Below are 15,827 nucleotides of genomic sequence, written 5' to 3'. Positions count from 1 at the left end.
TCTTCAAAAATATAAAATCAGGAAGGTAAGTAGCAGCAGGTGGACTTTATGTAGCAAGAACGAAATGGGTCCAGTGATGGGGAAGACTATTTGCTGTAAGTGCTTTTCACTGGCCAGTCAAATATTGAACCTTGTTGAACTCATATGCATGCATTCTGCTGTATTTCATTTCATAAGCATTTTTCTATATTATGTTGATTGAAGGATGCCCTTTTATTTGGTACAGTGTATGTCTGAGGATGTAAAATGAATACAAGATGTTTCTATTTTTGCTGGAGATTTGTTGTTCTTATTAGGCGTATCAAAAGGTGCTGCCAGCTTTTCATATAATACAGAAAAAAATGCAATTTAAAGCAATCGTGTAATTAAAACTCCCACCATAGGTAGCTCATAATGATAAAGTCTTTCATTGATTAATAGCACAAGAACAGCATAGGCAATGGGCAATACTACCCCCCACTAATGTATATTAACCTTGACCTTTAGGTGCTTCCCCACAGCAATGAAAGGCTGGTTCTATACCCCTACCCAATCAATCCTTTGTTCCTCCACTGAGACGGCTAATAACGGTGTCAAATACGGTGGAGGTTTGGTAATTAGAACACCTGTTCACAATGAACGGGACAGACACCAGCTTGTCATTTGACACAAGTCCTCAAGCAATCACGATTTGGCAAAAATAAATAAATTAATTAATTACTCTGCTTCCCGGGGTATTTTAACAAAAAATCTAGAGCAGAAGAGGATACGAGTCCCATACAAATGGTTTGGGTTTTCAGGTTTACTGGACAACGTGGATTTTTCAATAGGCTCTCTACCAGAAAACATACCAGTTAATACAAATAACTTCTAAAATGTTTCAGCATTTAAGTTTTTGCTGCAGAGCTGATGTTGTGTCCCACTTCAATAGCACATAGGAAGAAATATGGTGGTCAAGTGCCTCCTTGGTTTACAGACTGACATCCTCAAAATATGCTTTTATTAGAATTTTACCATAAGGACAGAGTTTTAATGCTGATCAATATTGATGATAAATCCTTGTTAATAATTAGACTCAGTAAAAATAAAATTGCAAAGTATATTGCAATTAAAAATCTCATGGGCTCGTTCTAATGTCTTATGTTACTATGTGTGCATAGCTCTGAGGTCATCCTTGGTATATATGTCAGAATTTGTTTCTGTGGCCTGCTTCTGGAAAAAAGGAGAATTATGTTCAGGTGGGTATTTGCATCCATCTTCTCTATCACATTTTTTTAATCCAGAGCAATAACTTGCTTTACTGAAAGCAGTTATTTGGGCAGCAGAATGCCATTTAAAGAATCCTGAAGCTCTGTGGGTTTGCTGTGTCCAGGCACCGGGCAGTGTGGGTGCAGTCACTCCAGTAACGGATGTGATGCACGAGTGGAACAATTGCACACGAACAAAGAAACAGCAGCGTCATCTGTTGGGCAGGAAAATAAGTGATTCTGTGCCACACATCTAATCCTGGAACAAATGGCTTACCTCAGCCTCTGCCTATTTTTTCTCATTTGAAGTATAATCAATTATTTTCGCTTTTCATGTATTTAGGATTAGATAATCATGTGAAATATAAGTACGATATGAGAAGTAGCACATAGAAGTCAGCTCTCGTGTATACCAGTTAGTCAGACATGAATTTGACCAGCTCTTTCCTTCAGTATTGTCGTAGCACAAATGCCATTTCTAATAGCTGCCTTCATAAATCTGGCAATGTCTGAATTCTGGGCACCTAATGGATTTGCCACTAAAGGAAAACATATGCTCTGAAAATTAGAACTTCATGCTGGACATGAAAACTAATTTTAAGCCTCAATAATATTTGTCCTCAATTGCTTATTTTAACCTCAAAATTCATAGCATTCAGTTAGAATTTGGTATGGGAGAAGAAGGAAAAGAGTGTTTTTTCTTCATCTGTACCAAGGACTGCAGAAAGTTCTGGTACATGACAGACTTATGGCAGAATATTTCTCCTGGTATTTATAGTAAGTGTCAGGTGACAAAATTCTGTTTTATATCTGGATTCAAAATAGGGCAGTATCATCCCAAAATTTCCAAAGTCAGCAAGCTTGATGTTATTTAATTTTCTAATTCTTAAGTTCACAGGAATCAGAGAACCTATTTGAATTTGCAAAGATTATATCCATATAGGCAGTTCCAGGCATTGGTGCAGCATCTGAATGTATGCTTTCTGAAATGTACCAAGATTGTCAAGATTTGAGAGCAGTTTCGGATAGGAGCAGAGGTTGGGAACTCATTGGTTATGGACAGTGCCCAGTGAGGAGAAAGTGAGTTGTTCCCTTGACTTTAGTGGGTGTTAAATCTTTTATTCCAAACTAAAATTCATACACTGATCTAATTTCTCAAAATACATCCTCAATCTGTTTCACATGTAGTGAGAGTGTCTCACCTTTTTCAACTGAGATTTTCAGTACACAATGGATTTTTTTATTGTTTATAAGATGAATATGGCTGTCAAGGAAAAAAATTGAAGAACATCCAGGTTTTTTTACATTTCAAATATTGTTGTAATTAAGGAATAGGGATTAATACCATTAGGTAGTAATATCTCTAGGTAGTAATCTTCTCTATTAGAAAATGGGAAACTTACTAATAGCTTTTCTCTTTCAAGACTGTAAATAGAACCTTAATTCACATAAATATTAAAGTGTTGATATTATTTAATACATTTGCATGAATATGTGTGTTAGTTTATGAGAAGAGGAACACCAATTTAATAACATAAAAAGATGATGATCCACTGTAGATTTTGTCCTTTTTTTGTGGTTTTAGTTCTTTATGACATAAGTTCATTTTTCTGAAGGAGGAAATCAACAATAGAATGCTGACTGTATTGTGTAGCAGTAATATGTTTTAATACTGACCCCTAGTGACAGAATTATATTTTTGAGCTAATGTGCTGCAAGATAAAGGGATGTTTTTGTGTTTTTTGGGTTGTGTTGTTACTTTTTTACGTTAGCATCCATGTCTACACTCTGTAAAATACCGTTATTTCAGGCCACCAACAGGTTCTTCTTTTTCCTTTCTCTTACTTTATATACATATTATGGGAGGAACTGTATTTTAAAAGAAACAAACCAAAAAACCAAAAGCCAACAAAGTCACGACCCACTACCTAAGAGCTCACAAGCTTTTCCCTGCAAGTTCCATCTTGACTTCCATTGAAAACTGCAAAATGTTTTATGACAAATTTCTCCCTTGGCAGAAGAGCTAAGTCCTGTGCCTGGGATGTCACTCAGAAATGGGCTCCCATTAAGACTTTAACATCACATCAGATGTCTGATACACAACCACAGACATGGGGCTGTGCCCTGCTGGCAGTCAAAAACCTTTCATACAGCCAGCTGTTGTGTTTTTCTCTTAGATTGGGAAGGTGTGGCTGCATGGGAAAGTCCTTCTCTAGGCTCAGGCACTGTAACTGTTTTCTTCCCAGCAGATCTTCACCAAAAAAAGAAAAAAATTGTTATGCATTCTCCAGGATGGGTTTTTTTTTGGTTGTTGTTTTTTAACTTTGGGGTTATATTCAAGACAAAGATCAATATAGAACATTTATCTCTATCTAACACAGATCTCATGTCACCACATCCTAAAGTGCATGGAAACCTAAGTAGATCCAAAATAAGTTTCAAACAGAACACAGAACACTTCTGATCTGGGATGATGATAACTGCATAGAAATTTTACTCCTTGTAGATACTGCAGAATGTTTTGGCCTGTTTGTACAACCCTACTTTCAAAGCCTTACAGCATGATCACTGTTTATCTTAACTGTGGACAGCTGGAATTTCACTTAGAGCATGTTTGTTGTCACCTGTAACTTCCTGTGATGGATTTCTGTGGGATCAGGTGAAAACTTTTTCTTTTTGGATGGAGACTCCTTAGCCTGGGAGAGAAAACTTTTTTTTGTGTAGTGGCACACGTACCATGATTAATCTTGAGTGTACATCCTTGCAATGTCATTCAGTGATATGCATTGAGATAATTTATGCTTTTTATGAATTAAAAGTGGCAAGGGTTATTCTACATAAAAGTAAATATTTCAGACAAATGTATTGGTGCTTTTGCGTACACATTTTCTTTGTAGTAGATTTCTAAATTAAATTATTTAAGTGTATATTTTCACTTAAGTATAGTGTGAAGTTGTTTATTTAAAGTAAGGAAATTTTTCTGTAAGGAAATTTCAGGGTTATGACTAACCATGCAAACTTAATTCTGCCCTGCTGTAAATTTAACCTTTGCACTGACTACAACATGTTGGCCACTTGGACTGTCATCTGGTAAAAATAGGGTTTCACAAGTAACTTCAACATTTTGACATGCAACTTTAGGAATTTTATCATAACATAGTCATATATATGTATTTTCTTAGAGATGTAATTTAAAGAGAGAAAGCTAAAAACATAAATTTCTGCACCCTAAATCATCGTAAGAGCTTGAGCTTGTAGCAAGGCAAAACAGAGAGCTGCCATTTGAGATATGTTCACAGTTGTCCAGAAAAGAGTTATCCAGAAGTGAAAGCTCAAGTTCACAATCCAAAGTACTGTGTGTAGAGACTGACTTGACACAGCTCTTTTATCCTTCCTCAGCTGGTGCTTCCAAAGAAGAACCACAGGATCTTTCAGGAGCAAAAAGGGCTTCTGTTGTTGAATTTTAAGCCTTTCACATAATAGTGAAAATATCAGAAATTCTTTACAAAGGTTGCAAATATTGTTATAGCTAGAAGTCTCAGGCATCACTGGTAATTAGTTCATTACCAATGCTCCTGTAATATTTTAAATTAGGTATACTACAGTTTTAGAACTGAGATTTGTGTAACTTTGTCAGATGAGTTCAATGATAGACATTAGATCTCTGTGAATTGCTAAATGAGAGTCAGGTATTAGTCTCTACTAACCCAGACTGTTTAAGCTTTTATTGCATCCAGACTATGAGGTTTATTGAGTTTTGGTTCTGTTACAGTTTTAACAAGATACTTGTCATTAGAAAATAGGAAAAGAGGCTTCAGTTCCTGAAATGAAAAATTAATATGGTTGGTTGATATCATCAATATTTTTATTGGAGCACAAACGGCCCCCAGATTGTAGATCAGAGTCTCTTGTGCTAGATTCCCTTACTCAGAATAAACATTCTGACATTAATCTCCCTTGTCTAGTGAAGAAAACGGAAGTAATATCAGTCTTTAAATAAAATACGAGTGACTATTTACAACAGTCAATTGCTTTTGAAAATAATTAAATCACAAAGTGAAATTTTTGATAAGTGCAGAAGACATTTATTGGATGTGATTATTCTGATGGCATAACAAGGCTAATGAAGAATATGAATACATCTCAGGAATAAAAAAGGAAGCTATTTCTTGATGCTTTTTCAAACTTCTGGTTGTGATATTCTTTCTCAGACAGAAATTGCATTAGAGAGCTGGATCAAAAATGTCTTGTGTGAAAAAGAAGTCATATGATTTAACACAGATAGAGTTGATTTTAAAAAATGTGTGTAATTAGATGCATAATTCTTATGCATAATTTACATGCAATTATGTATGAAAATGAGCTATGCACAGGCATAAATGGCTAGCTAAGCACCTCACACACAATCACAGTAATTTTGCACAGAAATTAAACATGCAGTTGCAAACACATTTGAAAAAAATGAAGTCCAGTGAGGAGGAAAAATTTGATTTTTTCTGAGCAGAAATTGTGTTAAATCCTCAGTCAGGAGTGGGGGAGTAAACAGCATAGAAGTGAATAAAAATATAATTGATTACAAACCAGTTTATGTTCAGTCATGGTAGAAGAAACAAAACCAAACATACTTTACCATTTTTATGAAGTGTCAGTCTCACTAGTGTAAATTTAGTACAATCCTGAGTAAACAGTGGTGTCAAGCTGTACAGCTCTTCTCCTCTCTGTCCCCTCCCCCAGAGGTTGTTTAGCTTGGGGGTTTCAGGGGCAATCTCAGTGTTTTCTGGCAGCTCTTTGAGCACTCTTAGCTGCTTTCTCCCTTAGGCTAGACTTTCTTTTCAGGAAAAAAAGCTAGCTGGACCATTCCTGATGCTCTAAGTAAATAATCTGTTATTTTTCTTGCCATGGCTAGAAGGTTTGGTCACTGACCAGAGCTTTTATGGTCCTGTGATACCAACAAAGAGGTGTTTCTTGCTGCAGAGTGCTTATAGTACTAAAAGTAAAAGGAAGTATAAAAACCCACAGGATTTTCATCAAATTTTTAGTGCTGATTGTTTTCACAACACACTCCCAATATCTGAGCTTTCATATCACACCCCAGACAACTAAAGCAACAAAATACTCACTTCAGTGACATTCATACACATCTCTAAAAATGTCTGTTAAAAAAAAGTTTGTATTGTGAAGTTTTTGGTAAAGATTTTGTTGTCAACTTTTAATTTATTTTTGCAGTAAAATCAGTAAAGAAAATGTTTGTTTATCCTCAGTCTCTCAGCATTTATTCTTTGAGTCTTGTGCTTTTAGAGAATTTTCAAGAAAATGTCTTAGCATTGCAGTGCATATTTAAAATGAATGAATTAAACATTTATGATATCACCTTTTAATATTTGTGTTCCAAATGACAGCTGAAAAAATATCTTAGCTATTCTTGAATACAGTAATTTGAATCCAGTTGTAATCAGAATTTTACTATTTCACTAAAGAGCATACTTAGGCTCCTTTGGGTACCTGAACTGTGTATACTTTGATTAAAGTAAATGCCTAACCCTGTTAGGTTAGGCATTCTAAGGATCATAATATGTGCTTATAATTAATAGCATTTAATTTATTTTAACTTTAATTAAACTCTGAAATTCCTACACCTCTCCTGTATTTTTTTCTTCCAGTTTGTAGTTCAAATAGGTAGCTTTCACTTTTGAGGAAAAAAAAGATGATGTGGCAGATGCACCATCCTTTTTTTTTTTCTTCTCTTGTTGTTATCTTCTTTCCTTTTTCCTAATGTCTTTTCTTCTTGTTTTGGAAAGTATGTTCTTTGAATGTATACAAAACATGGAGAAAAAAACTTGTGAATTTATTTCATTTACTCCTTTTCCACATCAAAAAGTATCATCTTCTTTTCAGCTAAACCAAGGCTCACTTCTTCCTTGAAGATATAGTTCTGTAGTGGAAGCACTGATAAATTGCACAGTCTCAGTAGGATGTGTCTGAAGTAGAGTGCTCTGGAGGCAGGGAGAGTCTAGTGCTCATCTGCAGTAACTGAAAACAGAGCTGGTAAAAACATTCTCTGACTTTCGTGGGCTCATAATAAAAAAATTACACAGTGCATGTCTCTGCCCAAGATAAAAGGGGAGCAAGGACCTCCACAGTTAAGTGTTGTGGTATTTCAGCACCTTAAACTTGGCCATGCTCATTCTCTCAGCTCCCTTCTGAGGTCAGGTTCTGTGGGCCAGGATGACAGTGCTATTTCTGTGTTCTCCAGAGGCCTGTGGAGTAGGAGTGAATTGAACTATGGATTCCTCATTCCTTCTTTTTCTGTGTGCATCTCTGTTAGCAGGACACAGCCTAGCCTCAGATGTTCATGCCCTCTTAAAAACTTACTCTCAAAGGTATTGGTTACCTTCAACTCTTGTTACCAGCCATTGTCACTTCAAACAAATTCTTTTTGCCTTGTGCTCAGATGTGCTGCTTGACTAAACTGTGTGCATGAAACTGAGATTCAAAACAAGTCTGCGCAGAAGTAGAATGTAGGATAGAAATAAATATGTATGATCTTCTAAATCAGTGGTTCTCAACCTTTTTGAAGCTGAGTGGCACTTGAGAAAATTGGCTGTGCTCTGTACCTTGCTGAGGTCAGCTCTGAGCTTATGAGGAGCCGTCACCTTGCTCTTTTGCTAAGTGCCTGTGTACTTGCTGGTTTTATGGAAATTATAATAAATCTGCTTATGATGTGAGCTATGTCATTCAGTGCTGTGTATCATTCTGTAGCCAGTCTGTTAGGGACTGTATGTTTACTAGGAGATCCTGTGGGAGAATATGTGTATTCTTGGGTGTACTGTAGGAATAGTAAGTCCTGTACTTACTGCAGAAATATTGGATATACTACACCTGTGAGATGCAGTGCTCCATTTTATGACTAGTGAATCTGTCCCATAAATCCTGGAATTTCTGTGTATCCATTGTAAAGAAGAAACAGATTGATTTTGGTTGGGTTTTTTTTTGTGTTTTTTTTTCCTTCCTGGGTAAAGTGTGTGTGTATGCATTGCATGATGCAGTAAATCTGATAGCTCATGGACACCCAGCTCACTGTATGCAGCTCTGTGTGTATGGTGTGTCTCACCCAAGCTGTGCCAGCAGGTCCTCATGCCATTGTTACACGTGCTGTTAAAGGGATGTTTTCCAGCAAGCCTGTGATACATGTGGTGTACAGCTCACTCTTACATGTGCAATCAGCACGTCCGGAATTTCTTCACATACAGCAGCCTGGATAGAGCTACAACAGTCCTGAAGCTGAAAATTTGGATAACATTTTCATGGGCAAGATAAGATAGTATTAACTAAACAAGTATAGTGGCCTTACCTAAGTAAAAAACCCAAAACAACTACAGGGAAAAAAAGCCACCCAACAAATAAAACATTTTCAGCTCTTCTTGTTCTGGTCAAGTAGGAAAGGGGAAAGAGGACACAAAGGGAAATCCAGCTACTTGAAGGAAGATAGAGGGATGCAGTGTGGGACATCTGAAAACATGGGAATTACTTCTGAATAGAGACCAAAGTGCTTGCATTAAAGCTACTGGTGTTCCAGGAGGGTTAATTAGAAAACACCAAACTGACCCCGTATCTTAAAGCTGCACCTTCAGTCCCTGGATTGCTGCTTTTCCCTGGTTTTCTGAACAAGTTAACTGTTGTCTGCCTGCCAGATATTGTTAGATCCATGCTCCAGCACAGCTTGTGAGCTGCCACTGCCTTGCACCTGAGGCAGAGATGAGAGTAACAAACCCCATTAGGCTCTGCTCGTTGATCCCAGGTATGCTCAGGAGCATCTGTATCCCCCTCTCTGACCATGTGGAGATACTTGCACTAAGATGAGTTCACAGTAAGACCTGCATCATCTTGCCCATGTATTGGGATTATTTTAGTAATTATCAATAGTTTCACAGATTGGCATGTATTCTACTTTCTGTCCTGTTTGCATAAAAGTTTGACTGTCAGCTTTCCTCATGTTTTTTTTTGTTTGTTATCAATGCCAACAGTCTTTGGTAGTATATTGGTTTCTTTTATATGTGATACTTCTAATCTTGGTTTATTTTGTGACGGTGAAAGTTATCCAAATATTAATCAAATTTTGGTAAGGTACTGTTACAGTAAAGGATTTTCACATAGAGATGTCTTTTATTACTGTGTTCACAGAAATTCAGCAGAACTTATAAGAAGTGTAAACTTTTTTTGAAGATTTTTTATGGTTTTGATGTAGACAACATGTAGAGGGTATAAAAAGCAGTTGCAGTGAAAATTCAACTTGCCATCTCTGCTTTCACATTGCTAACAATATTGGCAACTTTTGTTTAACAAACAGATTAGCCTTAAGTAAAATTATATATCCTCTAATAGTACATCACCTTACACCTTCTGCTGTCTCCTGCTCTAAGTTGCTATTTCATTAATAATGCTTCTTCAACTATTTTTTTCCCTTGACTGTTCTCTAACCTACATCTATGAGGTTCTCCTTAGAAAAAAATCCCAACCATCTTCCCCAATATTATTTGAAATAATATTAACATATATTGAAATAACAATAAAATAATAGATTATTTTGCACATCCATCTTGGGACTTGTCCACAGGAGCATTTGTTCCAGCACTGCTGAGGGGCACACCCTTCAGCCATGGATGCAATATCATGTGGTAACAGAGGGAATATGTAAACTGGATCTGCTGTTGATTGACTAGATGATCTGGATACCCTGTTCGCTATAATCCTCATTAGTAGTGCTAGAATGATTATGGGGAGAGGTGGTAAGAGGCTGTAGCAAGAAGCATTTGCCTGGAACTAAAGATACAGAAATTCTGCACCTTTGAAAAGATGCAGGATTTAATTGACTTGTTCAATACCTCAGAAAAAATCCATGTCCTTGTAAGTTACAATCCAAAAGTTTGTGACTTGGTCTGTCTGTGGTTCTGTCTCTTGAACTTGTCACTGTGAGTCACATAGAAATCACACAAACAGCCATTTACATGTACAGATGCCTACATATGTATATATGTAAGCCTGGAATTGTAATACTACTTTAGTTGATAAGAACAGCATACTGACAAGAAAAAATGGTCCTAAAATAACAAATATTTTTTCCTGTTTTTCATTTTGCTAGTGTTGTAGCTAAGGCTGAAGGAATTGCGCCATTAATTAAAACCTTGAATGCCCAGAGGGATGGAGCCATTTCCAATGCCATTGCAGTGCTCACCAATCTGGCCCTGCAAGAGCCCATCCGTGCCAGTATCCAGAGCCAGGGCATCATGAGTGCCCTTGTGGGGCCACTGCGCTCAACCAACAGCCAAGTGCAGAGCAAAGCAGCCTCTGCCGTGGCTGCCTTTGCTTGTGATGCTGGTGCACGAGCTGAGGTAAAACTGAGGTTGTGTTTACTGATGATGTTTCTAGATCTGAGGTGGGAGTTATATTGACCAAGAATCTGTTGTGTCTGACCTAAAAGTCCTGAGTTTTCTATGTAGTTACTTATTTTTGTGATACTTGTTCTGCTAAATATAGCTCCGTTTTTTAGGAGATTTTGGAAAGGGTTTTCTTTAACTTGAATTTTCATGACTGTGTTTGCTTGCACCAAATTAATGCTTTGCAGCTTTTCAGTGGCTTCAATGAAATTTAACTAGGGCTGTATCTTGATCTGTATATTTAGGAGCATTAAACATCAAGGTTTCTTTCAGCCGCAACTGTCGGCTCAACTTTGAAGATGGGAAGTTCAGTCCTCTTTACTCTCCCTCAGTGTTCTGTTGCCCATTTTCAAGGCCTGAACGGCAATGTCTGACCTTGATTAATGAGATACTGGATGTGCATGGAGTAAATGTATTTCAGACAAAACTCAAAATATAATTAATCCTTTGATCAGTGACATCTAGCAAGTTGAACTCTTTTCTGTTTATGAATTGGTCATAGTATTTTCTTCTCATAAATAAGAATGATGCTATGTGCATTCATAAATCATAAGCTAGGGTTTTCTCATGGGTCAAGGCTATTAATTAGGACATGAATAAGGGGCATAGATAATTAATCTACCTCTTTCAGTGTCCTTAAAATGTCTTTCTCTTCAAAAATCCAAATGAGCAATATTTCCTCCAGCATGTATAGGAAAGATACTGTAGCACACAAGAGAATAGGATGTTAATAAGATTGTCATACATACAATACAAATTCAAATGTATTGTGATGGAAATTAGTTGCTAGGAGGCACCAGAGCACAGAAAAAGCTGTGTAAGTCTCTGTGGCAGTCTTGGGTTGCATAGTCTCTTTGGGTTCCACACAGCAGCCTAATAACTGAAGAGCAGGGCAGAGCCAGAAGGGATGACTGCCTTGTACCACTTTAAAGCTCCAGCCTATGCAGACTTCACAGAAGCACAGAATCCCCATAAATTACCTTTTTTCAGTGTGGCTTTTCTACAAAGCTTGAATGTTTTGGGAGGTGAATTTCACAAGCTGTTCTTGCTGGAATAGATGAAATGTGTAAGTGGCAATGTTTTCACCTTTTTAATAGTTAAGAAATGTCGGCGGGCTGGGACCACTCGTTGAATTGCTGCATTCCAATTATGAAGAAGTCAGAAGAAATGCCTGTTGGGCTGTTATGGTCTGTGGAAGTGATGAAGTAACTGCTTTTGAACTGTGCAGGCTAGGGTGAGTAGAAATAATATCAAAAGTCAAAAGAAAATTTTTGATGAGAGAACTCAATTTAAGTGAATCTTTGCATATTTGTAGCTGAATAACAAATCTTTCTGATAAGCTGAAACTACTTTTGCATCACAGATGTTACAGATGAAATGGTATTGATTTTAAGGAACAGGATCTTCTGACAAAATATAAGCCTGTTGATAGAACTGTCTAGAATTATAAAACATTTATTGTTTCAGTGACTGAAATAGGCTTTATATTGAAGATAACTTATATCAGTCAATATTAGGGACTACAGTACCCCATACATTTGAAAGTGAAATAAAGGTTTCAGACTAAGTTTAATGTACAGTAAATTGTACTTACTACACACAGACTAGATTTGATTTAAAAGCTCTGGTTAACTGCAGGTGTGCTGAAGTGTCATGGAAAAGTGGCTCTGTTTTATTCTTTCTTAGGAACTCCCAGGTCCATATATTAATATCTGAATTAGAAAGGCTGGTTTAGGTTATAAGAATTATGACTCGGGACTCCTCAGTCAAGGCGACTCTTTTAGTTACTGTTAAATTAAAATATTTGTAATTGCCCTGCTCCCTCTGCTGGGCACTTCTCTGGTGGCTGCACAGATACTGTAAATCCATCTATGAGGGAATTTCAGAGACTCTCAGAAATTCAGATCAGGAGGGGCCCTCAAAGGTGATATTATCCATCTATCCTAGTGTAAGACTGAATAAGGTACACTGCCGTATTTTGGCTTGGGTAAATTTGGGTAAATACTGATCCTGCTGGAGTTTGACAACATTCTGAGGTAACCTGTTCCAGTGCTAGAATATCTTACACTTAAAAGGGGTTTCTCAGTTCCAAATATCCCTTTAAACAAATCATGTTGTCGTGCTTTCAGTGAGATTGAATAACCACTTTTAATAGCAATTTGAGTTTAACTCACTTAATTTTCTCATTCTCAAACCCCCTTGTTTCTTTTTCATGACAAAGTAAAAATGTTATACAAGTTTTGTTTGTATCATTTCATCACACATCTCTGAGTTTCTCTAATTTTTTATGCCATTTTGAAGTACCATCTCCCAGCCTGGATGAGATACTTCAGGTGAGGTCATGCCACCATCAAATAAAGCTCAATAATTATTTTCTCTGTCCTGCATATGGCACTGTTCTTATTTAATCCTTTTTTTTTTTGACAGTATCCAAGCAGGACTCCAATTTAAGTGTCCTTCAAGTTTGATAGCATATTATTGATAATAATACATTAAGCATAGTTTTTCAGCTAGTCAAGCACTACTTCATGTTATTTTCATGTCGATCATATTTCCCTGACCTGCTCATGAGTATCCAAGTAGGAATAAGTGAAAAGACTTATAAAAGTCAAAACGTATCTCAAATTCAGCTCATATCTCACAACTACTTCTTCTGCCTAGATGTTGAGTCAATTACCCTATTGCAGCAAGGATCAGATTGACTTTTCATGGTTGATTCTTGACAAATATGTAATGGCTATTTCTCATCTCTTGTTGCTTGCCTGCTGATGGTTTAATAATTTGTTATGGTGTTCTTCAGACACTGAAATTTGGCTGAATGATCTCTATTATAATTTCCTTGTTCATTGTTTTTTGCAAAACTAGATAGTATCTTTGCCCTTCTCCACTCTCTAGCCATCTAGCCTAGAATTTTCCTATACAAGTATAAATAGTTCCAATGTTGCTTTTGCAAATTAATAAATTGTATGAGGTAAGTGTCCTCAGGGACTGCTAACCCTGTCTCCTCAAACTTATCCTCAACATCCTAAGACTATTGTTTCTACCTCCTTGTTAATATTACTGCCAGGCATCTGCTTGAAACCTTTCTATGAAAACTGAAGCAAAAAAGGTATCAGACTCTTCAGTCTTTCTGTGCCATCTGTTATGAGTTTTCTTCCCACATTGAGTAATAGATGTACATTTTCATCTCTTACTTGGAGCATGTGAAACATTCATTTTTGCTTCAGTCCCTGAATAGTTGTGTCTCATCTTTCAGGTTTGTCCCTTACTTTTTCTATTTTGTTGAAAGTGTCAGTGTTTCCATTTCTGTTTGAGTTTCCATTTCTGTTTGATTCCTGGCTTTTTTTTTTTTTTGCTTTTTTTTTTTTTTTTTTTTTTGCTTTTCAACTCTTCATGGAATTTTTGGTGTAGCCATTTTATTTGTCTTTTGCTTTGGCTTATCTTTGTTCCATATAAGGGTAATTGTGCCTGTAATGTCCTTTGATTTAGACCTTGCTGTACACATTTTACCTGCCTGCCTTTATTCATTTTCCCCTTTAAAATTGTTCCCTGTGTTACTTGCTGATTATCTGTGAGATGCTGTAGATACACAGCTTGAACTTCTTTTCCACTATCTTCTCCCACTTCTCTCTTCTGTAAGAAAAAGATGTCATTTGCCTTGCCTGAAAAACTTGTTCTCTGGAATTCATCCAAATTCATCCCTTCAGAAGTCTACATTGTAGACTGAGGACATCTAGTTCACAGAAATATATATATATATATATATGTATATATAAAACTGATTCCTTGGGACATGAAAAATATCTGCATGTGTGCGTAGTCACACACAGATATTTGAATATGTGCTTTTACACACACAAGAATATATAATCCTTTTTTCCTAGTTTTTTTTTTTTTCATTCCTGAACAGTCTTAGAACTGCAGAATGCAATGTTTTTCTGATTCGGTTTCTGTTATTTTTTTGGTGATGTTTTCATAAGTTTTTCAGGTCAAAAAGTTGTCAGTTTGTGGACCTCAGCACCAGAAAAAGCTCAGGAAATTAATTCCTGTCCTCCCATGTCCCCATGTTGCTATTTGTTTCTATGTCTATACTGCAAAAATCCTGCCATTCTGGTGGTGTTGATACAACTTCTTGTGTCCTTGTGTTTCCATGCTTGTTCATGTTTAGCTAATATCTGCCAGCTGTGCTCCCCCAAACACTGTAACAGTGCTAGACCAGAAGGATTCACACATTGCATAATGCACAACTGAATCTGCAAATTGCCTTGCAGCTGAAAAGAGAGAGGGAGGGAGAGAGGTTCCCTGGACTGTATCATATGGTCAGCTCTGATTATTATTCCTTTTACATGTTTTTTCTCCCAAGCTCTCTGTAGTGCTCTATAACATCCTTCTAGATAAAAGGTTGTGGCATCCTGTCTGCATTTCTTTAGGTAGCATTTAACTACCTAAAGGATTTGCTTTTGAGCAATGCTTTTGCTTTTGAGCAGTTTTCCTTCCCTAGAGAAGGAATTCTGAGCAGCACAGCCACTCCTTGCTGGCCCAGAGGGCACAGGACCAGCACTTGGAAGTGAATCTATCTTGGCCTTGGTAATGCTGAAAACTAACTCTGAGCTGTATAATAACATTTAATTAGTATTTCATTATTAATTGGCCTTTGTATTTAATTTATCAGTGCTTTAGACATCCTAGAAGAAATTAATCTGTCTTCAAAGCGTAAAAATAAGTTCAGTGAAGCTGCTCTGGAAACACTACTTGATAATAATCTTTCCCAAAAGTACAGCCGGATGGGATATTTATCACCAAGTAATATCATTACTAATGGATTCTATGATTGTGGTCAGGTAAGCTATTCTAAACAAATTACTCTATTTAGAAAGAGTAACAGTTTCCTCTTAATTTAGAAAGAGTATTGTAGCAAAGCCAAATTCTGGCTACAGAAAATACTTCATTTTCTTGTCCTGAAATTTCACGGCTGTTATACAGATCTCTTTTGATTATCTTTCTTAATGGATGAAATCATCTTCATGGTATTCCCTAGTTGTGATCTTCCCAATCCTATCTGAGCTGTTCAGACCCTTCCTGATCCTTTCTCAAACTTTAGTTCTTCTGGTCTCTCTCTCTGCACTATACTAAATGCTAGCTTGACATTGTATGACCTATGGACATT

At 36.7% G+C, this 15,827-nt stretch overlaps 1 protein-coding gene and 1 long non-coding RNA gene across 2 annotated transcripts in view; one reads left to right on the top strand and one right to left on the bottom strand.

Annotated features, from left to right (window-relative positions):
- LOC135443663 (uncharacterized) overlaps positions 1-15,827 on the bottom strand; it is a 42,462-nt gene that overhangs the window by 913 nt on the left and 25,722 nt on the right. The gene's annotated exons all lie outside the window — the stretch shown is intronic.
- The window catches only part of ARMC3 (armadillo repeat containing 3), a 62,574-nt gene that overhangs the window by 32,648 nt on the left and 14,099 nt on the right, over positions 1-15,827 (top strand). The window contains exons 12-14 of the mRNA XM_064704124.1: positions 10,366-10,615; positions 11,758-11,894; positions 15,333-15,501. Of these exons, the coding sequence (XP_064560194.1) occupies positions 10,366-10,615; positions 11,758-11,894; positions 15,333-15,501 (556 nt within the window). The remainder of the gene's footprint in view (positions 1-10,365; positions 10,616-11,757; positions 11,895-15,332; positions 15,502-15,827) is intronic.

Source organism: Zonotrichia leucophrys, chromosome 2 (genome assembly GCF_028769735.1).
Source record: "Zonotrichia leucophrys gambelii isolate GWCS_2022_RI chromosome 2, RI_Zleu_2.0, whole genome shotgun sequence".
NCBI classification, from domain to species: Eukaryota; Metazoa; Chordata; class Aves; order Passeriformes; family Passerellidae; genus Zonotrichia; species Zonotrichia leucophrys.
This window is presented reverse-complemented; position numbering and strand designations above follow the sequence as displayed.